We start from the raw sequence: 27,701 nt of genomic DNA, 5'->3' as shown, positions 1-27,701 counted from the left end.
TATGGTCTCCAGATACGATTGGGATTGGAATTCCCACCATTTCTCACTATGGGCTTCCCTACCCAGGTCCCAGGAAATCCTGAGAGTTAGAGTTAAACACTACCTGGAGGCCTGGATGTTGTCTGCCCCTGATATTGCCCATAAGGAAGAGGCTTGTACATTCCTCAGCCAGTTATTGAACAGGTCCCACCATCGCATTGGCTGTACTTCTTAGGGTTGCTGGGAGTTGTAGTCCAACATTTATGGAAAGCTTACTCCCTGGCTATGTTGGCTTCCAGCATTCCTTGTCCTTGTTTTGCCAAAAGCATCATTCTCATCTATATTAAACTGCCACTCCCAGTAGTCTCTGTTTTGGCAAAGGTTGTTGGGAATCACACTCTATCTGCATCTGCATCTTCCAGTTATAGGGGACTACAACCATTATTATACCTATCAAGCAGCAAGGCCATGGTAACTGGAATTATGTGCATTGTAGTCCTGCTTTGTTGTGGAAAGCTAGCCTCCACCTCTCTAACATTGTTTCCAGATGCTGCCAGATGCAGCAATGTCATCCCATATGCTTAACAGTATGGAAGTGTAGGTATGAAGGAAAGGTTATTTCAGTCAGCGTTGCCTGCTGCATATATGTCTCAGACTCAGGGGGAGAATGAGACATTTTGAGGAAGGGATTTCTGCTCCCTTGGGACCACCTATCAAAGGGGGAAGGAAGTTTCTTCCAGAGGAACAACCATCTTGCTCCTGTTCTAAGTCTCAGTTATAGGGGGAAAGAATCCATTTTATTAAAAAACTAAAGATCAGAATACACAGTCCTTGGCTTTTTTATCTTCCTCTCAACATAACAGGTTGTGGTTCAAAGCCCAGAGGTTTTCTCAGCCTTCAGTTACATGTTCTTAGGTTTTGAGATGATCCCATCAGGGTAACGCTGTTTGAACTGGGCCACGACATCAGGGTCCAACAAATGGATTCCATCAAGCTGGTTGCCAAGGGTGATCCTAGAAGAGGGAGAGAGTAGGGAAGATGAGGACAGCTCCCAAATTTGTGGGCGTTGATGTCATAAAATTGGGGGGGGGGGGCGCTTATTGGCCTAAATGAAGGGTGGAGATTGTACCGTGCAACCCTCAAAATACCTAGACCTGAGAAGGTAACACTTTTATGGTGAAAAATCGCTACAAATACCATTTGGGGCCATTTTAGACTTCAGAAACATGCTTACAAGTTAAAATCAGCTGTGAAACCCAGAGTTGTAGACCAGATGTTTCCAGACCACCAATTTTCAGCCTAATATGCATTTGTGCCATTCGCAATGGGTATGGTGGTGTTGGGAGTTGCTCATCCCTGTTTTAAATGGAATTAGAAAAGCTGGCCAGGGTGGTGTCTATCGCTAATTAATTCTGATTGCCACAGGCAATTTGATGAACTTTGATCTGATACAGCAGGCTGCTCTTATTTACAGTAGGCATTTGGAGGACACCAAAGACAATTTACCAGTCTGTTGTCCCCCTTGTTACAGTATTAGGGCAAGAAATGAAGAAAAGATGCTGGTGGCCCATTGGGTCCAGCAAATTTATTTTCAGTATTGCTGTTGTGTGCTTTCAAGTCATTTCTGACTTATGGCAACACTATCACTGTGATTTCTGGGGCTGAGAATGTGTGACTTGCTCACGGTCACCTAGTGGGTTTCCAAGGCTGAACATACCCTCAAACCCTGGTCTCCAGCATCTCAAATGGACCTTATGGGGAAACAATGCATAGGAGAGGCAAGGGAAATGTGTCTTTAAATTGCAAAGGTAAGAAAGAAATCAATAGCTCTTGGGTCTATCTTAGAACACTGTAAAATGAGGATTTCTAGTTCATGACTTGAACAATGGGTCAGAATGGGACAAAAGTAATGCAGAGAGCGTTTACCAGTTGGGCTGCACATTGTGTGGCCTTCCAAAGAGTTCAATCTTCCGGGTCCCTGGTGAAAGGCGTTCAATCATGCCATAGATCTCATCTGGTTTGTGGCTGGTTGAGCGAACCTGCAGGGCAAAAGGAAGTATGTATCCGTACAAAATAAGTAAAAGAAAAGGAGGAATAAGAAAACTGCTTTCACCACCCATGATTCTTCCTCTTGGTCGGAAAAAAGTCCTCTCTCACCTCTGCCACAATGACGTCACAATCAAGACCCCGGTTGAAGCCCTGTGGGTTTCCTTTAACCCCAACCTGTTGAATAGGGAAAAGAAAAAGACAAGTGGAGCAGCCACAGTCTGGGTTCTTCCATCCCCCATAAATAATGAAGCCCTAAAGCCTGTCATCTTTTGCAAGAATCCTAACCCAGATTAGGCTCCTGAATTACCAAGCAATGCTCCTTGCCGTGGTTCAGCCAGTGGCCTGTGCGCCCTGTTCGGATAATGCGCTGGAGCTGGTTGGTTTTCACCCAGATTATTTCGTCCACCCGTTCATACCTTAGGGAAGGAATTGGGGAAAACAATGAGGAAACAAAAGAAGCAAGAAAAAAAATCAAAAGGGAGAGATGGATTATGTGTCAGTATTCTGCAAGAATCCTGCTATGATAAAATACCACAGGTACAGCAACCATGAAAGTCTTTTTTTGGGCAGAGCTTTTATTTTTGCTCCCAGTAAGCCTCCATACTTTCGGCATTAAGGAAGTGACATTGTGTTTTCCTTTGGCCAATTTTGGGCCTGGAGGGGGATAATAATAAAACTTTATTTATATCCTGCCCCATCTCCCAATACTGGACTCGGAGCAGCTGACAACATAAAAGGTAAATATTCAATGCCAACAAGTACATACATACAGACATAACTTAATAAATAGCATTTAAAACCCAACCACAACTAAACTGCTGCCATTTAGACCATTTTAGTCCTTTCTTGGAAAAATATCATCCCAAAATTTAAAACACTGGGCTGAAGAAATGGGTCTGAGGACCTATACTTTACTCTCTTGTGAATAGGTGAATGGAAATATAAGATGGTCAGAGATGACAGATTTTTGTCTGTTCTTCACAACCCTAAAAAAATTATGTTAATACAGTAGTATTCCAAGTAGGATTCCAGCCTCATATCCTTTGCATCCATCAGACAGTACTCACCCCCAAAGGTTGAGACATTCTCTGCCCAGTTCCATGGCTCTGAGGGGATAGAAAAAGAGTAAAATAATGGTATGAATTGTTCTTGTTCCAAAACATCTGCTGAGCATACACACATGGGTTAAAGGATAATCTATTATTGTCCATGTATCTGGAGATGCATCTTCCCTATAGAACTAATGTAATTTTGACACCACTTTAACTGCAATGGCGCAAGTTTTACAAGTTAGTCTCCCCTGCCAAAGAGTGCTGGTGCCTCACTAAACTACAATTAGCAGGATTCCACAGCATGGAGCTGTGGCCGTCAATGTGTCAAACTCCATTCATCCTACAGTGTATATGCAACCTTAGTAATGCTGTAAAGTTAATAGCAGAGGAAGAGCTGTTAATCCTACCTGCCTACCCCAATCTCGGAAGGTGCATGATCTGGGTAGCACATCTTTACCTACCTACAGATTTAAACCAGTCTGTCCCACCTTCAGTTGTGCTGGACTACAATCCCCAACAATATCAACCAGGATGGAAGATGGCAATTGAAGTCCGAACTATCTGAAGAGGGCAGGGTTGAGGAGGTTGATTTCAACAGTGATTTTTTCTTACCCATCTAGTTCAAGAGTGGGCTACCGTTGAGTGCTAGAGATGGTCTAAGCTAAGGGACCAAGCCAGGGTGCACCTAACCACCCCTCTTCCCAGCCCAGTTTGAATTTTGTCTCAAGATGTTTTATGTGGGGTGGAGCTGTTTCAGCACATCTTTCTCCTTTCTGGGCTATTTTAGAATAGGAGGGGACCTTTTCCCCAACACCCGGCTCACTGTCTTTTTCATAAACAGTCGGGGCGAGTTGAATTACTTCCCATACCCCTTAGGAGGGTAAAAATGGGGAGGTGACTGGGACCACCGAAATGGCTTCAGAGTATATAAAGCCCATCTTATTTATTAGATTTCTTTCATATACTTCCTTTCTCCTGAACTGGTTCCCTATCTGGCTATCAGTGCTCTCTAGCTATCTTACTGTCGCGTTTGGTATGTCAGAAGAAGACGTGTGTTCAAACTCACACCCAATCACAAAGCTAGTGGGAGGGAGAGTCCTCTGAACTCCATGTGGGATTTCAATCTAATTTCTCATTTAATTCAGAAACACAGGTGCTGGATAGGAGCTTAACATGTTATTTATTGGACTATAGCTCCCAGAATTCCTGAACTCCAGTTCTCACTGACTGGGAAGTATAGTTCAGGAAAAAAAAATAGAGGTTCCATCTGTCATTCCCAGTCAATTCATGTTTCCCATTATGTGACATACCTGCCAGTGACCCACAGAAAAAGAAAGCCTTCATCCTGTAACACTGGGATGTTTAGCCGCCTCATCTCATCATCAGTGAGTGTCCCATAGGGAAGTTCCATGTGAATGTCCCAGGGCGGGTCGGCCATCACCACAGCAAACTTGCCCAAGATGCTGACGTCCAGGTAGCGAATGTCACAGCAAATCCACTACCCACACAGAGAAGGAAAAAAGGAAAAGCCTTTTAGAACTGGGATAAAGAATTCATAGCCATTTGGAACAGGTTTCATTGCAACTCTTATTACACTAAATAGCATAGCCAATCAACAGTGATTTTGGAGTTTGCAGTCTTAATATCTGGGGATAACCCATTGTTTTCTATCCTTCGAGCCCAACTAGTCCAATTTTGGTAACCTGGCCTTAACCCTAACCCATGCCTCAGTACCTGTGGGGGAAAGAGACGATCTACACTGGAATCTCTCCCCACTGCTTGAGGCAAAGCCAGTTCTTGACCCGAGCTGAGTTCCCGTCCGCAGGGAGCATCTAAGTCAGCACAGGCATCGATTTCATAGTGCACATATTTGCAGGTGTCCATGTGGAAACAAGTGTTCAGGAAAGAACAGTCCCCCAACGACTCATCTGTGTGCTTGTTTATGATGCGTCTAGAAAGAAGAAATGATGCTGAATTGAGATTACAGGGAAAGCATCTTTTATCTGAAATGTTTGGGACCAGAAGTGTACGATACTTTAGATATTTTCAAATTTCAGAATATGCATAATGAGAGTGACATCTAAACAGAAGAAGCATTTATTGTATATAATGAGTTATACACTTTACACATAATCTGAAGGCTATATTTTAAATAAATTTCTGCATAAACCAAAGTTTCTGTACACTGAACCATTGGAAAGCAAAGGTGTGAGGCTCTCAGCCACCACGTAGATAATTTTGTAGTACTCTTAATTTCAGAATTTCAGATAAGTGATACTCAACCTGTACTCCTGTCTTATATTGCTTACCCTTTGTACTGTGTTCTCATAATGTTTTAATGCTCTGTGATTGCATAATAAAGTCTGACTTTGATGAAATAATGGGAAAGCGTAGAAACAGGCAACTAAAATGGGTTGGAGGGGGATCCGGGTGACAGAACATCATACCTTGGATGAAAGGCTACCCAAGGGCTTTTGAGTTTAGAATAAAGGTGGAGAAACAATCACCACTGGATAACTATTTATGTGATCACTGGCCACACTCACCGAAAGTGAAGCTTCCGACAGGGCCGCTCAGCATCATTGGCCTTCATGCACTCTTCCTTGGTTCCATAGTCGCAGAACTCTTGCACCTGGGCCCGGCCTCGTGAGCGGAACTTCTCCACAATGGACTGTTCTTTGGCTGTCGTCGTGTTCAGCAGCTCCAGGATCTCTTGACTCACCTGGGAAGCAAGAGCATTGAGTCCTGACTGGAGGAATGTTTAAAGAAGTTTTGAATCTCACAATTAGGGTGGTATGTTTGGATCTGGCATACCATCCTTTGCTCACCTCTGATGTATATACCCATTTTTTCACTACAACTCCCAGAATCCTACAGCAAGCAAAATCAATGAGAAGTGATTTAGGGAACTGTACTCCCAAAATCCCAGCCTTGCCCGTTCCTACCTTTTTGCTCTGCTGCTCCTTCGTGGACTGCTGGCTCAGCAGGCTCTCGATCTCCAGGTCCAGATCTGAGGCTTGCTTGCGTGATTTCTTGGGAGGCTCTCGGAGTGGCTCCGAGAGAGTCGAGATGGAAGGCGAGGCCCCTGCTGTGGAGATGGAGGCTCCGGTGTCTTGCTCTGCTCTCCTCTTCACCGCTCCAGCCCCGGCACCTTCCCCTGTTCCCTTCTTCTCAGTCACTGCACCCATCATGGCAGAGAGTTTAGAGTGGTCAGCATAGGTGACCAGCATGGGCTGGTCATCTTCCTGCAGGAGGCCTCGTTTCACCTCTATCAGTTCCTGGGCAGCAAATTTCTGCAGCAGGCTTTCCACACTCCTCTGGGTGGCAGGGGCCTCAGGCTGCATGGGAAAAGAATAAGCCAGTCAATAGGGTATCTGAAATCACATCATCAGTCAATGATAGGTGGGAGCTTCCTTTTGTCACTGGGAGCTGCACAATATGTGTTTTGTCCAGAATGCCATGAAGCTATCCAACATGCTGACCTGAATGCCTAATTTGGGACCCCAGAATTTACTTATTATCCCACTGAAAAACCATTGCTGCACGGTAATTGCCTGGAGGCTTATAATATAACTTCAGCACCTTGGACAACTCCTTTAAATTTCTAGACCAGTGGTGTCCACCCTTTGGTCCTCCAGGTGTTCTGGGAGTTGGGAGTCTCAAATACCTGGAGGATCAAATGTTGGATACCACTGTTCTAAAGTCTAAAATGGATTCATTACCCTAGAAATGTGTCTGAATTGCAGCTTCCAACATCCCAGTGAGATGAGCCAATATCTGGAAGATCACATGATTCTTACCTCTTTTGAAGTTATAGTCACATTTGCGGATTTAACTTTTGAAGATCCAATTATTAACTTTTCTTTAGGAATCTCTAGTACTCCAATGTGGATCTATGTTCATGTGACACTGCACACAGAATCATATTAGAGGCCCTACAGATTCCTAGGGAAGTGTTCTTTTATGATTCTTTTATTTGCATTTTTTTCACTTGCACATGGGTCCTGCACCCCTAACCTCCACAAAAGTGGAAGCGGGCTTTAAATCAATTCTGGTTTTCATAAACAAACCAAATAACCTAAAATGTTGCATCTTTGGTGGGGATCTGGACCAAAATTGTCTCTCCTAAATATACTTCAGGTTGCCCATCCTGTGATGAAAATGGGTAGGTGAGAGAAGATGCTGACAGGCCTCAAGCAGTGTTGTTGCCTTGTTCTCACCGTTGAAATGGCAAGGCAGATGGACAAGGCATCTGTGGGCAACGCCAGTCCCAGATCTGAAAGGTGATGGAGGAGTTTCTTCTCAAGCTCAGGGTCTGTCACAAGATCCCCAGATTCGGTGGCAGTGCTGGGTGTGACAGACGAAGGGACCGGGCTGTCACTGCGGAAAGGAGGGCTGAGGGCCAGCTCTGGATTCCTGAGGTCTGGAAGGAGTATGGAAGAAGACACGTAATAGCACTGTCCCTGCAAGAAATATTTTGTCCTTTACTCCACTCCCATTTTTACTTGCTGTCCTCACTTCCATCTTTCCTTGGTATTCAGCCTTGTTTTGCATTCAACCCATGTAGGGGCCAACGATTGAAATTCCCATCAGCCTCATCCAACACAGACAATGGCTGCACTGGGAAGGACAGTCCAACAATATTCAGAGGGCCACATGGTTTCCGTCCCTGGTATATTGCATTCCCCATTGAAATCTTAGTCACATATTACAACATAAAAATGTGGAGGAAATCTGAGGTCATTTTTGGATTTAGAACACCAAATTCATATCAAACCAGCATACATTTTTTAAGTTTTTATGAATCTCCATTTTGCCAGTCTCTCCAAACTCAGATTCTGTGTACCTTCATTGCCTTGCAGACTTATGGTGGCTCCAGGGATTTCATAGGATCCTTTTAGGCAAGGAATCCTCAGAGTGGTGTTGCGAGTAACTTCCTCTGAAATGCAGACTACAGCACCTGGTTGGCAGCCTACCATCCAAGTATTATCCAGAGATGGCCCTGCTTAGCTTTCAAGACTGGACAGGATGTGATTCCTTTAAGGCAGTGATTCCTGCCTTTGGACTTCCAATTCTCAGAAGCCTCAAGTGGCCTTGGACAATGATCAGGGATTCAGGGAGCTGAAGTTTAAGCATGAAGACTAATGTTTGGGAAACACTGTTTTAGGGTGTTTAGGCATTGTTGTTGCCTTCAAGTCTTTTCTGACTTATGGAGACACTACGGCCAATCTATCACTGTGTTTTCTTGGCAATATTTGTTCCCTCTGAAGCTGAGAGAGTGTGACATACCCAAGATCAGTCAATATGTTTCCATGACTGAGCAGAGATTCAAATGTTGGCCTCCAGGGTTATTGCCCAACACTCAAACCACTACGCCATGCTGGGCACAGGTATATTGCTGCTGAAAATGGGGTCTCCATCCAGAATGCTGGAAAACAGCAGAGTGAGGGCGCATTATTCTACACTGTAGAATGAATGCAGTTTGATGCCATTTCAGTTGCCACAGCTCACTACTATGGAAGTATGGGAGTAGTAGTTTTGCAAGGCCTTCTGCTGCAAAGAGTGCTGGTGCCTCACCAAACTACAGCTCCCAAGATTCCATATCACTGAGAAGGTAGAGAAAGTGGGGTCAAACTGCATTCATTCTACTGCTGTAGGGAATTGTGAGAGCTGAAGTCCAAAACACTTGGAGGGACGAAATTTGTCCATGCCTGTTCTACAGTGTAGACACACTCTGAGCACTGCTTCCCAGTGATTCCCAAATTCTAGTCCTTCAGAAGTTTTAGACTTCAACTCCCAGAGCCTCTGCTGTTTGGGCCAATGATCTGGGATCCTGGGAGCTGGTGTCCAAAGCCCTGGAAGGACAGAGTTTGGGAAACACCAGATCTTCCTTTCCTCTTCATTTTACCTTCTCATTCCATCCCCTTTTTCACACATACAAGCCCATAAATGGTCTTTACTTTCCCATTCAAACCCACCACAAACCCATTCCGGCCTTCTTTATTTATTATTATTGTTGTTATATTTTACCCAGTGGTTCTTGCTTCCGTCTCCGCTGCAGCCGCTCCCGCAGCGAGTCCAGCTGCTTCTTGTGAGCCTGGATCGAGCTCCATGTGTCCGACATCTCCCCGGCCAGTACATAAGCCAGAAAAAGGCTCCAGCTAGACAACCGGAAGTTTCTTCCTGGGGGACTGAGATAATGCGAGCACACTTCCGGTTTGAAGCTCTCCAGGGACAGGGCAGCCGCTAAGACAAAGGGGAAGCGGCTGTTCGTCGAACCTGATGCTCAGGCAGCCATTTTGGAAACGGGCACAATTTCTTTCTTGTTGCCTTCTGCCTTTGCATCATATGCGTGCGCCTTCGCACACGGGTGCATGGTTTTTTATAGGGTTTTCTTAGACAAAAGGTGGTTTTGCCAGTTGTTTCCTCTGAAATATACCCTGCAGCGCCTGGTATTCCTTTTCAATCCTCCTACCGGTAGGCTTGCCTTCAAGTCAAGACTAGACTTATAATCTATTAATTTGATAGGGTTTTCACAGAATTATAGATTTGAAAGAGACTATAAGGGCCACCCTTATAGGGCTTGATGAATCCAAGGCTGGAGTTAAAATTGCTGGAAGAAATATTAACAATCTTAGATATGCAGATGATACCACTTTGATGGCTGAAAGCGAGGAGCCTTCTAACCAAGGTGAAAGAAGAAAGTGCAAAAGCTGGGCTGCAGTTAAACATCAAGTAAACCAAGATGATGGCAACCAGACCGATTGATAACTGGCAAATAGAGGGAGAAAACGTGGAGGCAGTGACAGGCTTTATATTTCTAGGCGCGAAGATCACTGCAGCCAGGAAATCAGAAGACATTTCCTTCTTGGGAGGAGAGCAATGACACAACCTCGATAAAACTCTACTATTCTATGATTCTATGATTCTATGAAAATGGTGAAGAGTAGAGACATCACACTGGCAACAAAGATCCACATAGTTATAGCAATGGTATTCCCCATAGTCACCTATGGAGGTGAGAGCTGGGCCATAAGGAAGGCTGAGCGAAGGAAGAGAGACGCTTTTGAACTGTGGTGCTGGAGGAAAGTTCCGAGAGTGCCTTGGACCTTGGCAAGAAGATCCAACCAGTCCATACTCCAGAAATAATGCCCAGCTGCTCACTACAAATCTCAGGATTCCATAGCATTGGGCTATGGCAATTAAATGGTGTAAAATGCATTAATTCTACAGTGTAGATGCACTGTCAGTCTGCTGATGCCAAAGAATAGCCCTTTAACTCTAATGTGCCATGGACTAATACTATAATTTTGCCAGTTGGTTGCTATTTCAACAACATGTTCTTGCTTTCCTGATGACTTGCCACCGGCTGGCACCATTACTTTTTGTAGCAGCAATTTGCTGAATCCTTCAGCTGGGCAATTCTGGAAGTTGTAGTCTAATAATCATTATCATAATTATCATAATTATCGATTTTAAGATGCTATTGGCTGTAAGTTTCACACTAATTTCAGTGCCACCAACAGAAAAAAAAACATACATGTGTATGTGTGCCCCATTTTTAGAGAGATTATATGGGGAAAATGTGCATCTCAGAATCAAAGAAACACAAGGAGAAGCAGCAGCATGGATGACGATGATGATGGATTCCTCCAAGCTTGGTGGAAATGGGGTGGGTCTGATACACCAGAATAAAAGAACACATGGCCATCAGTTATTAGAAGCAAAATTTGCCCATACCAAACTGCTGTTTACCTTTAAAAATACCTCTGAGCTGTGTGCGCGCGTGTGTGTATGAAAAACAGTAGTTAAGGGATAACCCAAAGCCTGAAAGAATAACAGCAGAGAATCAGCGGAGAGGTGGCTTAGGGATTAGGCTCAGAGACGGAAGTGCCCCTTCTTCTTTGGAGGGCTGCCATGTCCAAACAGCGACAATGGAAGGCCTGCCCGCCTAAGCCACTAAAATAGCATTATCCGTAACTGATGAGAAACAGGCTGGAAGGGTGGGTGGGATGAGCTGCCAAAAAGCATTAGCTGTGGGTTAGGAAGGCAGCTTTTCAGGAGGGTTTAAAGATACTGTATTAGTCTGGCAGATTTGAAGGGTTTTTTTTTAAAAAAACAACAATAGCATTGTTTTAGGCAGAATCTAGATCCCAGAAGGACATCACAAAACGGAAGTGACTGAAATATTAAAAGCAGATATTTATGAAAAAAGCATCACGCATTTCAGCTTGCTTCTGTCAATGATTGTTGGAACAAAGGAGGAAATCAGAGAACAGTTTAATTCCCAGCATCTAAGAATGTAAACCAGATGATGCCAGAGACAAGAATAGGGCTGTCATTTACTATTTCTATATATACTATACATGAAATACTTTATATGCACTCACAATATTTGCTTGGAAATGAATGCTGGCTCAAATAACCATGTACAGCACAGTGCAAAAAAGTCATTTGCAGGGCTTTTTTGTTGTTTCAGGAGTTTCCCCACCCTCAAACTGCCTGAGAAATTGGGTTCTCAGATTTTGGGCAAGTTGAGCAGAACTATTATTGGAAAACTCATGAAACAAGAAAAAGCCCTACAAATGAATTACATCTTTTTAAATTTTTTGCCAGACAAAGTTCTAAGCTTTGAGACAACATCCAACGCAGAGTCCTTGGGAACCCTATGGAAAGGTGACCGTTATTTCTGGCTTCCCAAAATGAAAGTTATGTTAGTGTAGCTATGGAGAAGCCCAATTAATGAAGTTTGGTCCCACTTTAACTGCCATGGCTCAATGCTATGGAATCACAGGAGTTGTAGTTTTGTGAGGCATAGCTGTTAAAATGACACCAGACAGCTAAAAGTGGAACTACACTTTTAATTTTTTTACTTTACCAGAATAAACATACCTTTTAAGAGGTTACGTTTTCCAGAGCAACTCTAAGGACATCAAACTGGGAATAAAGTCCAAGGAAAAGCCCATAAGGCTTACTCTTAAGTAATCCTGCATTTTTTTCTACAGTCGGAGGTATTAATGATAGATAAAAGGGAAAGGACAATTCCTCTTTTCAAACAGCGCCTGCTATGCTCTGTGCCTTAAAGTAGTAGGTAACCCTAACATGGGGTTTTCTTGGCAGGATTTCTTCAGAGGTTTGATTTTGCCTTCTGAGGCTGAGAAAGTGTGAGTTGCCAAAGGTTACCCCAGTAGTCTTTCATTTTTTGTTAACCTTGATCTCCAGAGTCGTAACACAATGCTCAAACCACTACATCACACTAAGTGCAATGAAAACAATAGCATTTTTTTCTTTCAGTGTACTGATTTTTATTCATATACAAATATATGCAGATTTAATAGATTAAACCACATTCAATTGAACAACAAAGATTATTTTAATCAGATGATGGCTGTTATTTACTGAAAGCAAGAGATAGGACATTTCCCTCTGTTTAACTTATACTCACTCCATCAATGAAAAGGATGCTATATGTTTTCAGAGGGAAAAATGGCCCTCCAGATGTGCTCAAACTGCAACTCCCATCAGCTCTAGCAAGGGCAGCCAAAGGTAAAGGACGATAGGAGCTAAAGTCTGACATATGGAAGACCTAAGGTTCTCCATACCTGGGAAAATCAAGATGGGGCCCTTTCTCCCCAAATTCCCTTGGTATTGGGATTGTCCCATCAGTTGGCTATCCCATTCATCCCAAATCTGTCCCTTGCTAGAAATAACAGCTCAAGACATGGTCCTTCTGTCAAACTGCATTTATTTGTGGGCTGGGAGCTCAAAATTTTAACTGCCCTCCCTTTGCTGGACTGAGCTGCCTGACATCTTTCTCTACAGTTGATTGAGCCCCCATTCTTTGCCCTAGGTCATGGAATGTTTGCCATATTCCCTTGCCCCATCTCAGGATCCTGCCTTCTGGCTGGCAGACCTCCAAGCTACATTAAAATTAAAAGACTAAAAGGCTGCTACAATTAGACTGGAGTCACATCTCCTGCGGGGCCCAGTGTAGGCTTTATCATTTCCCCCCATCCTTGGTTTCACTAAAACAGTTCCTCCTGGAAGAAAAGGAAAGAAAAATGGGAGAAAGTTAGACAAGATGGAACAACCACATTCAAATACAGTTCAGGACCTAGGTCAAATTACAAGAACCTGAGGTTGGGAAAATTACTTTTTAGAGGATATAGCTCACATAATGGCCACTGGTGGATTGGAGGAAGATTCAGAGAGCTTGATTACAAAAAAAAAAACCCCTTCCATGCTCAGTATTGGACTTTGATCATTCACATTCATATGACAAGGCCCCTATATGGTTATATGATTATCGGCATTCGTCATCTAACTTCCATATTAATGGGAGAAATGATAGCTAAATGATGCCTCCAATTCTAAGTGCATCCACAAGCACATTTTCCATAGTTTACTGACACTTCAGCTGCCATGGCTCTGTCTTAGGATTTGTAGTCTGATTTTGAATCTCTGTTACAGAGCTCTGAATTCTATGTTTCTCAACAAACTATAAATGTCAGGACACAGGAGATAATTATAATTATAACACCCACATCCATGATGGATATGTTCCTGAATTAACCATGGAAATAGGAAACCATGAATAAGAGCAAACTCTACTGAGATGAACAACTTCCACCAGAAGTTGTGTCCTGGGGTATGTAAAACATTCCTAGAGGAGTGTGTAGGAATTTTCTAGATCCTCCAGGGTGACTCTGTGCTACCTTCATTTGGAGGACACTGAAATTCCTAGAGAACACATTCTGTCAGATGCAGCTAAATGAAATCACGCGTAAAAGTCCTATACAGGGTGCTCAACAGATTTATCCTCTCCTCCCTGGGACTGGAGGGGATGCCTACTCAGATGAAGTTCCTTTGGAACCAGTGTTGGTGAACTGGACAGCCTTGCAGGATAAAAATAGAACATGCACAGCAATCCAGCCAGGCCTTGCTCCTCATAGCCTCCAGTGTCTCTGCTCAAAAGCTGTTCCTATGCTACAGTTGTATCAGCATGATTTGTCATCCCGTATTCTGAATTATGAGCAGAATTACTAAAACAGCCAGTGACCAAATTCTGCTATACAAATCCATACTTCACTGGCTTAGTCTAGGGTTGGGCAAGTTGTAGCCCTTTGTTGTTGTTTATTCGTTCAGTCACTTCCAACTCTTCATGACCTCATGGACCAACCCATGCCAAAGTTCCCTGTCAGCCACTGCCACCCCCAGTTCCTTCAAGGTAGCCCTCTACTGGAAGGCAATCAGGAACACAACCAATGGGGAGTGATCAAGGGAGTGCAAGAACACCTAGAAGACCACCACTGACCTCACTTATTCATATAACATGGGCGGTTTACTGGATACCAACCAGCAACAGAACCAATGACATGCTATCAGAGGATTTCAGGAAGATCTAGAGCATTGTTTCTCAAACTGTGCTCCTCCAGGTGTTTGGACTTCTAACTCCCAGAAATCCCAGCCAGCTTACAAGCTGTTAGGAATTGGAAGCTAAAGTCTAAAATACGCGGAGGAGAGGTTTCAGAAACACTGGTCTAGAGGACCACAGGTAGTTCACCATTGGCTTAGTTTAGTCATATAACATGGTAATATTTTATGGCAACCAGCAACAGAGCCAATGGGAGCAATCAGAGAAGTTCAGGAACATCTAGAACTCTGAGAGTTTTTGGACCTACAACTCCCAAAATTACTGACCACTGAAAAAGTTGGCTAGGGCTTCTGAGAGTTAGGGGTCCAGTCAAATAATATGGGAAGGCATCACTGGATGAAAACCAACAACAGAGTCAATGAGGACTCTGGTGGTCCACCTTTGGTTTAGTTTAATCAAAACATGGGCAGGTATTACTGGAGAGCAACCAGCAATAGGGCCAGTAGGGAGTGATCAGAGTTCAGGAACATCTAGACGACTACGGATTGCCCAGTGCTGCCCTAGTTTAGGTATATAACATGAGCAGAGTTTGGAATAGTATAATAGCGTCCCCTGGATCTCTTACCTGACAAGGAAGCTATTTTCACAGTCAGGTTACTGCTCCCCCTTCCCTTGGCTCTCAGGGACGACTTCCGGAGGTGGGGCTGGCGGCGGCGGCGGTGGAGGGAGCAGCAATAGAGACCCTACGGGTGGTTTTTCCTTCACCTCGCTGGAGCCCGTCTTCACAGATGTGCTGCCTGACCCAAAGAGGCTCTGGGTGACCAGGTTGGAAGCTGAGGAAGAGGAGGAGGGGGAAGCAGCAGAGGAGGAGGAAGGAGAGGGAGAAGAACCCATATGGGCCGGCTTGGTCGGGAGGCCTCCAGAGAGGAAGGCTGTGTACTGGTTCCAGAAGGAGAGGGGTCCTACCCCGACGAGCTGGGCTGGTATGTCACGTCCCAGGAAGTCCTGAAGCTTGACTTGGCCCCCTGAGACCCCAGGCATGGAGCCCTCAAGGGGCAGGCGGCGACGTCGTGCCTGGTTGCTGCTGCTCCACACATAGCTGCCAAGATTGAGCTTTTGGAAAAAGAAGGGACATATAAAACAATGGATTGGGACATCATTCAAAAGGAGGCCAAGCCAATGAGAAGCAACTTAGGGACCTGCATATGTTTAGCTTGGAGAAGAGAAAGCTGAGAGGAGAGAATCATATTTCAATATATGAAAGGATGTTATACTGATGAGGGAGCAAGCGTGTTTTCTGCTGCTCTGGAGACTAGGACATGGAGCAGTAGATTCAAATTGCAGGAAAAGAGATTCCACTTAAGACATTAGGAAGAACGTCCTGATGGTAATAGCAATGACATATGCTGCTTGGGAATCTGGTGGAGTCTGTTTCTCTGGAGGTTTTTAAGCAGATACTGGATGGCCATCTGTCAGAACTGTTTTCATTGTTTATTCCTACATGGCCGAATGGGGTTGCATTGGATGGCCCTCGTGGTCTTTTTCAACTTTATGATTCTATGACAATAATTAACCTTTGCTTCCTAGGATCAAACTTTAACAACTGGTTGAGCCTTCCTAGAAAGCCTGGGACCAAAGCACTGAAACATTTCTGCAAAACTATTAATTCCCAAGAGAACTTGGAGGAAGAGAGATATCACATATAGCTTCTAGAATTAGGCATATTCTAAAGCTTAGAGAGCCTGCTTTGTCCATATTTAGTTCTTTTACAGCTCTAAAAGCTGGTAGGTACACCATTATGAGTACTATTTTGGTGAAGGAAATGGCACCATGCCACTTCCTCTGTATTTCTGATTACTGGGGGTGATTCTCTTCTAAATTAAGGAGGAACAGCCTCTTGGTATATTTAACTAATTTGAAGCGCAAAATGTTTTTAATTAAAAAAAATGAGGGCACTGGAGGATTGTGGGCTTGTCAAAATACCAAGGACTGCATTGGATATTAAAGTACTATTGAATTAAAAACAGTTTAAACCGATGTCAAGAAGAAATACAGCACCTTGTCATTAAAAGCCCCTTTCTCAAGCCTTTACTTTTTTGGTAGAAGTGAAACAAAGAGTACAGGCAATTGTACAGGGTCTTTGGCAAAAAAGGCTAAAAGCCTTGTGGAACTACAACTCCCAGGATTTCAAAGCACTGAGTCATGGCAATGAAAGTGGTGTCAAACTACACAAATTCTGCAGTGTAGATGCATCCCGTTTCACTTCTGCTGATAATCAAAGACCTGAGAAAGGGTTTTTTAATGACAAAGGGCTGTAGTTCTCATTGACATCTTTTAAAAATTGCTTTTTTATTCAATAGTATTTTAATAGCCAATGCTTCAACATGTTTACTTGAGTTTAATGATAAATTCATATTCAATTTTATAGGTTGAGTTTGGGACCAATGCTTTGGATTTCGGAATACCTGCATTTGCATGTATCTACATAGTTAGGTAGTTTGAAGATGAGGCCTTCAAAATGCAAAATTCATAATTTATATATTTATAAATTTATAATTTATAATTTATAAATAGTAAAAATTTATAATAGTAATAATGATAATAATAATACACCTCATACATGTCAAGCTTAAGGCAATTTTAACAATTTTGTGCATGAAACGAAGTCTGGATATAGTAAAGGTAAAGGTTGTGTCCAACTATGGGGGATGGTGCTTATCTCCATTTCTAAGCTGAAGAGCCAGCATTGTCCTTAAGCTTCTCCAAGGTCATGTGGCCAGCATGACTGCATGGAACACCGTTACCTTCCCGCCGGAGTGGTACCTATTGATCTACACACATTTCATGTTTTCGGACTGCTAGATTGGCAGAAGCTGGGGCTCACCCCGCTCCCCAGATTCAAACTGCTGACCTTTTGGTCAGCAAGTTCCGCAGCTCAATGGTTTAACCCGCTACGTCACCGAGGGCTCCTATTAAACCATCACTATCTCTCTATGGGCCCATCTACACTGCCATATAATCCAGTTTCAGAATGCAGGTTAACTGCATTGAACTGGATTGTATAGCAGTGTAGATGGAGCCTAAGGGGACAATATAAGGAATATTCAAACTGTATCTATAATTTGATTTATCTGTCTCTCTTTTTAATCTTGTTATCTACCTGCTGGGGCTTGGTTCTTAATGAAAGAGGGATAGCATATACACCCAGTGCAAATAGTAATAAGGAAAATTAATAATAGTACTAGTTTTCTCTCCAAGGAGACCTGGGCACTAAACAAATCCACACTGAACGTATCCAGAGCTCAAATTCCCACGATTCCTTTTAAAGAGAAGTCGGGGCTGTTAACTCGCATCCTGCAGCCTGCACACAAATGCTGGTCTTTGCACAGCCCAAGGAAACATGAGCATCGATGTGGCTGCTCAAAGCGGCCATGTTTTTTCCCGGTTGCTAGGCAACCCCTTCCAGAAACAATGGCAGGGCACTGCTTTTTGGCCTAATGCAGAAGAGAGGCTGTGGCTAGAATTACTGGCAGACAAAAGCCAACTGTATGAGAAAGCAAGGAAGCACAAAGGAGAGAAACAACCCCACGCTAAGGCTGACCCAAGACATTTTGCTACCTGAGGAAGAATATCGGAAAAAGTGCCATCCATCCACTTAACATGCATAATACTCAGGCCCTATCTACACTGCCATACAATCCAGATTATCTGCTTTAAAGTGCAATATAGATCCAGCCTCAAAGGTTTTCTGCCAGCCGAAGGATACAATCTCATAAATATGTATAAACATAAATATCATTAGACATCTTTACTAGAGCTGATGGGAGTTGTGATACAGTGACATCTAAAAGACTGCTATTTGTTCTGTTTAGTCAAAAGACTGGGACTTGAATTGAGATTCAAGGCTTGCAGATGTGATGCCTGTCATTAATGTCATATAACCTTTCCCCAACCTCAGAGCCACAAGTGCTGTCAGGTTGCAATTCTCATTATCCCTAGTCTGCATGATGTATAATCAAAAGTGATGGGAGTTGTCATTGAATAACATCGGGGGACCCAAACTGGGTAAAAACTTAAGAGCACTGACCACTATGTAAAATATATATATACAGCAGAGTCTCACTTATCCAAGACTCGCTTATCCAAGGTTCTGATTTATCCAATGCATTTTTTCAGTCAATGTTTTCAATATATCGTGATATTTTGGTGCTAAATTTGTAAATACAGTAATTACTACATACCATTACTGCGTATTGAACTACTTTTTCTATCAAATTTGTTGTATAACATGATGTTTTGGAGCTTAATTTGTAAAATCATAACCTAATTTGATGTTTAATAGGTTTTTCCTTAATGCCTCCTTATTATCCAACATATTCGCTTATCCAGCATTCTGCCAGCCCGTTTGTGTTGGATAAGTGAGACTCTACTGTTTATAGTTGGCTCTCTGTATTCTCTGTCCATAGATTCAATGACCCTTTATAGCAAGCATGGGCAAACTTCAGCCCTCCGGGTGTTTTGGACTTCAACTCCCACAATTCCTAACAGTCTACCGGCTGTTAGGAATTGTGGGAGTTGAAGTCCAAAACACCCGGAGGGCTGAAGTTTGCCCATGTCTGCTTTATAGGCAGCCGTAAAGCTGATGGGGCCCTCAATGAAAATGCATCTGACATATGATTGTAAGTACATAAATCATCAATAAAGATTAATACAGTAGAAGAGTTGTTGGACTACAATTCCCAGTAAGGTAAGGTAAAGGTTTTCCCCTGACGTTAAGTCCAGTCGTGACCGACTCTGGAGGTTGGTGCTCATCTCCATTTCTAAGCCGAAGAGCCGGCGTTGTCCATAGACATCTCCAAGGTCATGTGGCCGGCATGACTGCTTGGAGCACCGTTATCTTCCCGCCGGAGCGGTCCTATTAATCTACTCACATTTGTATGTTTTTGAACTGCTAGGTTGGCAGGAGCTGGGGCTAACAGCGGGCACTCATTCCGCTCCCGGGATTTGAACCTGGGACCTTTTGGTCCGCAAGTTCAGCAGCCCAGCACTTTAACACGCTGAGCCACCAGGGGCCCTACAAGTCCCAGTAGCCCTAGCAAATCCAGTCAATGGAGAGGAATACTGGATGCTGCAGTCCATCATCTAAATTGCCACCAAGATTAAAGGTATTTTTTTCTCCCTTACCTGTGGATGGGCGGTCAGGACATGTTTACGCAGAGCAGCCCGGTCGGGAAAGACCTGCTTGCAGATTCCACATGCCAGCGCCAGCCCCTCTTTGGCTTGACCGCCAGGCTGCTTCTCGGAGGGGCCTTCTCCGCCTGATCCCTTTTCCTTCTCCTCTTCCTCCTCCTTTGGTGAAGGCTCCTCTTCCACTTTTCCCACTTCTGCCTTCTCCTCCTCTTCCTGCATGGGACATTGGGGGCTTTGGGGTGCTGCTGGTGACGCATCAGGGGGGCCTCCTTCATCCTCTTCTTCCACTTGTGCCAATTCTTCTCCTTCCTTGGCAGGACCTGGAGCTTCCTGTTCAGGACTGGATGGTCCTTCAACCTTCTCCCCGGCGCTTTCTAGAGAGTCTTCATCTGTGGGTTCTTCTTCCTCTTCCTCTGACAGTTCTTCATCTGGTGGAAGAGATGCTTGCTGCTGTTGCTGCGGTTGCTGCTGCTGCTTCTCCCCTTCTCCTAGGATAGATCCCTCTGGGATTGGTGTCTCCGGGAGGAGAGCCCCATTGGGGATCTGCCCACCAAGGTGCATCCGGACGTGTTGCTGGAGGCTAACGGCATTGGTGAACTTCTTCTGGCAGATGGGGCATGAGTTTTGAGCCTTGATTGCCGAGCTGGTCTTGTGGCCCACGAAGTGAGCCCGCAGGTTGCCCCGGGTGGAAAAGGCTCGCCCACAAATCTTGCACTTGAAAGGCCTCTCTCCTCCATGCTGCCCATAATGAAGCTGCAGAGCCCGGGGGCAGCTCAAGACCCGCAAGCAGATCACACACTGGTTGGAGCCTGAAGAAGCAGGTGGGGATGAAGCTGATGAGGAACCAGCCACTGCTTGGGAAGTGGCTCCTGGTCCAGCACAGGAGGAGGAAGAAGGAGACCCTTGGCGGTCGATCTTCTCCACCAGCTGCTGCAGCTTGGAGGTCTCAGAAGGGGAAGCTTCCAGGACATAAGGGAATGGCCCCACTGCTGTACCAGCTTTGAAGTGGTTGGCTAACAAGGCCCAACTGGGCAATGAACCCACTAATTTGCCCAGCTGAAGACGGGCACCTTCTGTCTCCCTTTCCGGTGGTGTGTTCTCATCCCCTTTCCCCTTAGCTTCCACCGCCTTCATCAGGACCAACTTGTTGAAACTCGGCAGGGCCTGAGAAGCCCCAGATGGAGTAGCTCCAGAGAGCAGAGTCAAGCTCTCAGTAGCACTAAGGGCCTTGCGTTCGGTGGTGGGAGGTGCAGTAGTCTCCTCTCCTGGCTCTGCTTTCTCAGGTGGCACCGACATACCATAGGGCAACCCTGAAGTGGTCAGGACGTAATCAAGGTGCTCAGGGACAGGGTGGGGGTTCATCTGGATATGTGGGTATTTCTCCCGGTGGCGGTGAAAGTGCACCTTGAGGTTGCCACGGGTAGTGAAGCGATTGCCGCAGATGTTACACTTGTAAGGGCGCTCGCCTGTGTGGGAACGCAGGTGGATCTGGAGGGCGCTGTCGCTTCCGAAGACTTTGCCGCAGAACCGGCACTTGTGGCGCCCACCTGGTTTCTCCTCCAGGCTGCTTTCAGTGGGGACACCACCCCCGTTCTTTTGCCGCAGCAGGCCGGGAGAAGTCGCTTGCTCCAAACCCCTAGCGGCACCCAAACACTGAGCAGCCAAGAGGCCAGTGGCTGTGGGAAAGGCTGGAGCCAAGAGCTGCTCAGCTTTGGGGACTCGAGCCCCGCTGGGGAATGGGTGGTAGAGATGGAAGAAAGCAGGTTTGGGCACTTCCGGGGAGCTGGAAACTTGGGTCCTTCCCGGCTCGGTTTTGATGGAAAAGACCGGCAAGGGGGGCTTGGGAGGAAGGGAGGCTACTGGTGCTGGCTCTGTGGAAGGTGGCGAGGAGCTCACCTGGCCAAGGGACCCCAAGAGCAATACTTGGCGACAGATCTGTTCCGTCATCTGCATCTGGTGAAGCTGACGCTGTTGCAGGACCCGGAGCTCTTCCAGGATGAGGGGGATGTTGAGGTGCCCAGTAGGTACAGCAGAAGTTGGAGGGAGTGACGGAGGAGGTGGAGGCGGCCGGGGAGGGCCTGGTTCTTGGGTCGGATCTGTCAGCAGACTCCCAGATTCGACGTCCATGCTCGGAGGGCTTTCAGGACGGATCTCGACAGAGGAGGAAGAAGAGGAGGAGGAAACAACAGCGTGATCTTGGCCACCAGAAGTGACAGCAGAGGTAATGGAAGAGCAGGTGGGCTGCTCCATGCAGCTGGAGTCTACATGAGCTGCTATCTTGGATGGATCCTTGAATGTGATATGGCAGGAGGAACAGGATAACGCGGTCGACTCGTCCCCAGTGTCCCCTGAGGGAAAGAACGAGAGAAAAAGAGGGAGAGAGAAAGGGAATGATTTTAGATCTATACAGATATTTTTGTGACTCTGGCACCTTATTGAACAGGAAAAAATACAGAATGTTTATCCTAGAAAGACACAGACTGCTTCAGACTGAACAAAAATTCACATAGGCTTTCTGATTCTTGCATAAAAAGCAAAAGATCTTCTCTCAGGGAATCTCTAAGTCTTCCAGCATGACTATATGGTTAATGTCCAGGGGACCACTGATGAGTTATCCTGCAGAACCTAGAGATTCCTAGATATAACATATTAAATAATCAAATCTGCAAAAGTTAAACCCACAAATGTGGTGGACCAACTGTATATCCCACCCTTTCTGCAGAGAGCTTAGGGCAGTGTATATGGATCTTCTTTTCCCCATTTTTGCCTCACCTTGTTGCCAGGTATGCTGGGATGAGCGTGCTCGGGCGAACGTTAGCAGGCACTTGAATATAGATAGCTCAACTCCCAGTTCAACACTTTAACCACTATACCATACTAGTCCTCTTGCTGATCCAATGCTGTCTGTACTCATACTGGCAGTTGACTTTTCCAGTCTTCAACTGGAGATATCATATAATGAAACTGGGGCTTTCTTCCTGCAAAAGAACTGCTCTCCTAATGTTTTGCAAATATTCTTTTTGCAGAAAAAGAAGGGGTAAAGTGAAAGGAAGCCAAATCTCCAGTTCTGACTGGCAGCAATTTCAAAACATGGAAGTTTGGAATAATGGTCCAATCTGTTCCAGGCTTGAGGCTACTTGGCAGCATATAGTAAAACTGGGAAGGCAGGCACATGTATGAAATCATTCCTTTTTTTAAAAAGAAAGAAAAATATCTTCTCTCCCATCAATAGGGTACAGGGTCATGTCTTATATTGTTTGCTGTTGTTTGCTGTCTTCAAGTTGACGTTTGATGTATGGCAACCCAATGAAATCCCCCAAACCTCCTATCATCCATTGCTCTGCTCTGTTGCTTCCTTGATTTAATCTATCCATGTGGAATGCAGCTTTCTCCTTTTCCTACTGCCTTCTGCCATACCAAACTTTATTGTTGTTTCAATTATCTTTTCTCACAATGTGGCCAAAGCACGACAGGCTCAGTTTAACCATATTGGTTTCTAGATGGGCCTTTTCCTATCCGTTTTTTCCAGTCCAGCTCTTACATCCGTACATAGAAATGGGAAATATGACAACAAGACTGATCTTAACTTTAGTTTTCAGCTATTTTTTTTTACACTGGAGAACTCAGGTCATTTCCTGAGGTACCAATTTATTTGCCTTTTTACCACACACACACATATATATACACACACATCTCTTCTTATGTCTAAAACCTTTCTTGAGTCATACTTCAGGGGAAAAGTTAGGATGATGGCGATGATTTATTTGTCTTTTTACCTATATTGTATGCATATTTATCTGCATCTCCCCTACTTCTGAAAGCCTCTTTGAGTCCCACTTTTGGGGAAAAGATGGAATGGTGATTTGTCTTTTTACAGATACAAACATTTCAAATATCTATATAGGTTGCTGTGAGTTTTCTGGGCTGTATGGCCATGTTCCAGAAGCATTCTCTCCTGATGTTTTGCCCACATCTATGGCAGGCATCCTCAGAGGTTGTGAGGTCTGTTGGAAACTAGGCAAGAAGAGTTTATATATCTGTAGAATGTCCAGAGTGGGAGAAAGAACTCTTGTCCTTTTGAGGCAAGTGTGAATGTTGCAACTGACCACCTGGATTAGTATTGAATAGCCTTGCAGTGTAAAAGCCTGTCTGCTTCCTGTCTGAGGGAATTCTTTGTTGGGAGGTGTTAGCTGGCCCTGATTGTTTCTTGTCTGGAATTCCCCTGTTTTTGAGTGTTATTCTTTATTTACTGTCCTGATTATAAAGGTTATTTAAAAAAAAATATTGGTAGCCAGATTTTGTTCATTTTCATTGTTTCCTCCTTTCTGTTGAAATTGTCCACATGCTTGTGGGGATTTCATTGGCTTCTGTGTGTAGTCTGACATGGTGGTTGTTAGAGTGGTCCAGCATTTCCGTGTTCTCAAATGAGAAGCTGTGTCCAGTTTGGTTCGTCAAATGCTCCGCTATGGCTGACTTCTCTGGCTGAGTTAGTCTGCAGTGCCTTTTGTGTTCCTTGATCCGTGTTCGGGCAATGCTGTGTTTTGGTGGTCCCTATGTAGACCCTAGAGTTCTTTCTCCTACCTTGGACATTATTCCACAGATATATAAACCCCACTTGCCTAATTTCCAATGGACCTCACAACCTCTGAGGATGCTTGCCGTAGATGTGGGCGAAACGTCAGGAGAGAATGCATCTGGAACATGGCCAGACAGCCCAGGAAACTCATAGCAACCCATTTATTTGTCTTTTTACATATAGATAACTATCAAATATGGATATAGATACATATACCTAACTTTCAAAAGTTAGTGTGTGTGTGTATGTATGTGTATATATATATATATATAACTTTTGAAAGCCTTCTAAAGCAGGTATGGTTAAACTTGGTCCCTCCAGGTGTTTTGGACTTCAACTCCCACCATTCCTAACAGCCTCAGGCCCCTTCCTTTTGCCCCTCAGCCGCTTAAGCGGCTGAGGGGCAAAAGGAAAGGGCCTGAGGCTGTTAGGAATGGTGGGAGTTGAAGTCCAGAACACCTGGAAGGCCCAGGTTTGACCATACCTGCCCTAGAGTCACAGTTTGGCATGGCGACGATAGTTTTGGGGAAAAGGTGGCATGGCAATGATCACAAATAATAAAAACAACATCTCCTTTTCTTCACCATCCAATCTACCTTCTACTGGCCTCTAAGCCAAAATTTGACCTGAAATCTCCACCTTTGGCTTTGGAACATGGAAAAGCAGCCATCTCAACCCAAACAAGACAAAACAAACGCTTATATTTGGGGGGAAAGAGGAGATGAGTGGAGGGGGAAGGGAGATAGAAGAATAAGGCAGAAGGCGAGCAGACAATGGGGGGGAAAAGGAGAAGAGGCCAGGTCTCCAATGCGGCCTCGCCAAAAAAAGGCGCAGGCTGCGTTTGGAAGCAATCCAGAAACTCCCAGGTTATGGGGGATCCTTTGGGTTTCCCTTCACGCCCCCCAACTAGACCCCCTCCCCTCTTTCTGCTGATTGCAGGGCTGGGATTAACCCCCCCCCCCCCCCCAAAAAAAAATCACCCACCCGCCGCCTCCCCAGCAACAGCGCGCATCCCTGGCTTGGCGCTCCCTGCTCCCCGCGCCCCACCTCCAGGCTCTTCCATCATCATCATCATCACGTCGGCGCCCTCCCCAGGCGCCTCGGGCTCCCGGGGGCTGCTCATCTCGGTCCCCCGCAGGAGGAAGAGGAGGAGGAGGACGAAGGGAGAAGAGGAGGGAGAAGAAGCCGCGGCAAGACGAGCGGCTGGGCGGCTGCAGAGAGCGGCTCCCCGGCGGCGGCCGGGCTGCAGCAGGGACCTCTGGTGTCGGGAGGGTGGCTGCTCCTGCCAGCGCCACCAAGGCTGGGGAGGAGGAGGAAGAGAAGGGAGAAGAGGAAGAGGAGAAAGAAGAATAGAAGGAAGAGGAGAAAAAGCAGGGAAGGGGACGGGAAGAGAGAGGAGGAAGAGGAAGGGAGAAGGAAAAAGAATAGAAGGGGTAAAAAGCAAGGAAGAGGGAGGAGGAAGATGAGGAAGAAGAGGGGAAGAAGAATAGGAAGAGGATAAAAAACAAGGAAGAGAAAGGGAAGAGGAAGGTGGAAGAGGAAGAAGAATAGAAGGGGATAAAAAGCAAGGAAGAGAAGGGGAAGAGGAAGGAGGAAGAAGAAGAATAGAAGGAGGATAAAAAGCAAGGAAGAAGAGGGGAGGAGGAAAGAAGAAGAGGAAGGGAGGAAGAAGAAGAATAGGAGGAGGATAAAAAGCAAGCAAGAAGAGAGGAGGAGAGAGGAAGGGAGGGAGAAGAAGAATAATAGATGGAGGATAAAAAGCAAGGAAGAGGAAGGGGAAGAGGAAGAAGAAGAATAGGAAGAGGATAAAAAGCAAGGAAGAGGAAGGGGAAGAGGGAGGAGGAAGAGGAAGTAGAAGAATAGGAAGAGGATAAAAAGCAAGGAAGAAGAGGGGAGGAGGAAGGAAGTAAAGGAAGGGAGGAAGAAGAAAAATAAGAAGAGGATAAAAAGCAAGGAAGAGGAGGGGAAGAGGGAGGAGGAAGGGGAAGATGAGGAAGAAGAGGAGGGGAGGAAGAAGAATAGATGGAGGATAAAAAGTAAGGAAGAGAAGGGGGAGAGGGAGGAGGAAGATGAGGAAGAAGAGGGGGAGGAAGAAGAAGAATAGATGGAGGATAAAAAGTAAGGAAGAGAAGGGGAAGAGGGAGGAGGAAGATGAGGAAGAAGAGGGGGAGGAAGAAGAAGAATAGATGGAGGATAAAAAGTAAGGAAGAGGAGGGGAAGAGGAAGATGAGAAAGTGGAGGAGGAGGAAGAAGAATAGAAGGAGGAGGAAAAATGTGGAAGAGGACGAGGAAGAGGAGGGCCAGGAGGAGGAAGTGGAGGAAGAAGTGGAAGAGGAAAAGGGGAAGAGGGCGAGGGGAGGAAGAGGAGGGAAAAGAAGAAGAATAGAAGCAAAGGCAAAGAAGATGAGGGGAAGAGGGAGAAGGAAGAGGAGGAGGAGGAGGAAAGAGGAAGTGGAGGAAAAAGAAGAGTAGGAAGAGAGAAGAAGGAGGGGGAGGAAGAAGAAGAATAGGTTGGAGGAGGATAAAAAGCAAGGAAGAGGAAGGGGAGGAGGATGAGGAGGAGGAATATGAGGAGAAGGAGGAAAAATGAGGAGGATGAGGAGGAAGAAGCGAGGGCGAGGGAAAGGAAGAGGAGAAAGCTGAAGAGGAGGGCCAGGAGGAGGAAGAGAGGGAGGAGAAGAAGGAGGAAAGAGGAGGAGGAGGAAGAGAGAAGAGAAAGTGGGGGAGAAGCAGAGTAGGGGGAGGAAGAGAGGAGGAAGAAGAACAACAGGAGAAATAGGAAAAACGAGGAAGAGGAAGAAGAAGTGGAGAAGGAGAGGAAGAGGAGGAGAAAAGGCGAGGAAAGGAAAGAGGGCAAGGAGGAGGAAGAGAGAAGAAGAAGAGGAGGAAAAAGAATAGGAGGAGAAGGAGGAAAAATGAGAAAGAGGAAGAAGAGGGGGGAGGGGGAGGAAGAGGAGAAAGATGAAGAGGAGGGCCAGGTGGAGGAAGAGAGGGAGAAGGAAAAGGAGGAGGAAGAAGTGAAGGAAGAAGATGAATAGAAGGTGGGGGGATCCAAGAAAGAGGAAGGAGAGAAGGAGCGGGGAAGACAAAGAGGGCAATGGCTAGAGGGAGAAGGGGAGGAGAAGGAAGAAAAAGAATGGAAGGAGGAGGATAAAAGGCAGGAAAGAGGAAGAAGAGGGGAAGAGGAAGAGTGGGAGGAAGAAAAGAGGAGGAGGAGGAGGAGGAGGAGGAGGAGGAGGAGGAGAAGAAGAAGAAGAAGAAGAAGAAGAAGAAGAAGAAGAAGAAGAAAAGGGATAAAGAGAAGGAGGAAGGCACTGAGCTCCCGCTTCACAACACACCTGGAGGTTGCATGGGATTCAGCGAGTAGATAGATGGGAAGAACAGAGCTAGGATGCATCTACATCAGACATGGGCAAACTTCAGCCCTCCAGGTGTTTTGGACTTCATCTCCCATAATTCCTAACATCCAGTAGGAATTGTG

General features: G+C 45.3%; 2 protein-coding genes across 4 annotated transcripts in view; both read right to left on the bottom strand.

Moving 5' to 3' along the window:
- Positions 1 to 754: 754 nt before the first annotated feature.
- mettl3 (methyltransferase 3, N6-adenosine-methyltransferase complex catalytic subunit) lies at positions 755 to 9,856 on the bottom strand. The gene is made up of 11 exons (XM_003227230.4): positions 9,111 to 9,856; positions 7,301 to 7,503; positions 6,026 to 6,418; positions 5,627 to 5,802; positions 4,815 to 5,031; positions 4,391 to 4,578; positions 3,096 to 3,134; positions 2,336 to 2,444; positions 2,137 to 2,202; positions 1,906 to 2,018; positions 755 to 992 (listed from the first exon to the last, which is right to left on the bottom strand). Exons 1-11 carry the CDS (start codon positions 9,202 to 9,204, stop codon positions 881 to 883), a joined length of 1,710 nt encoding a protein of 569 aa, XP_003227278.1. The 5' UTR covers positions 9,205 to 9,856; the 3' UTR covers positions 755 to 880.
- A 2,504-nt stretch (positions 9,857 to 12,360) lies between these two features.
- sall2 (spalt like transcription factor 2) overlaps positions 12,361 to 27,701 on the bottom strand; it is a 29,296-nt gene continuing 13,955 nt past the window's right edge. For all 3 annotated transcript variants that reach the window (XM_062957295.1, XM_062957294.1, XM_062957293.1), the window contains 3 exons: positions 19,639 to 21,992; positions 15,080 to 15,567; positions 12,361 to 13,120 (listed from right to left, as the gene is read on the bottom strand). In XM_062957295.1, coding sequence (XP_062813365.1) covers positions 15,109 to 15,567; positions 19,639 to 21,894 — 2,715 coding nt within the window. In that variant the 5' untranslated portion in view covers positions 21,895 to 21,992 and the 3' untranslated portion in view covers positions 12,361 to 13,120; positions 15,080 to 15,108. The remainder of the gene's footprint in view (positions 13,121 to 15,079; positions 15,568 to 19,638; positions 21,993 to 27,701) is intronic.

This window comes from Anolis carolinensis, chromosome 6 (genome assembly GCF_035594765.1).
Source record: "Anolis carolinensis isolate JA03-04 chromosome 6, rAnoCar3.1.pri, whole genome shotgun sequence".
Taxonomy (NCBI): domain Eukaryota; kingdom Metazoa; phylum Chordata; class Lepidosauria; order Squamata; family Dactyloidae; genus Anolis; species Anolis carolinensis.
This window is presented reverse-complemented; position numbering and strand designations above follow the sequence as displayed.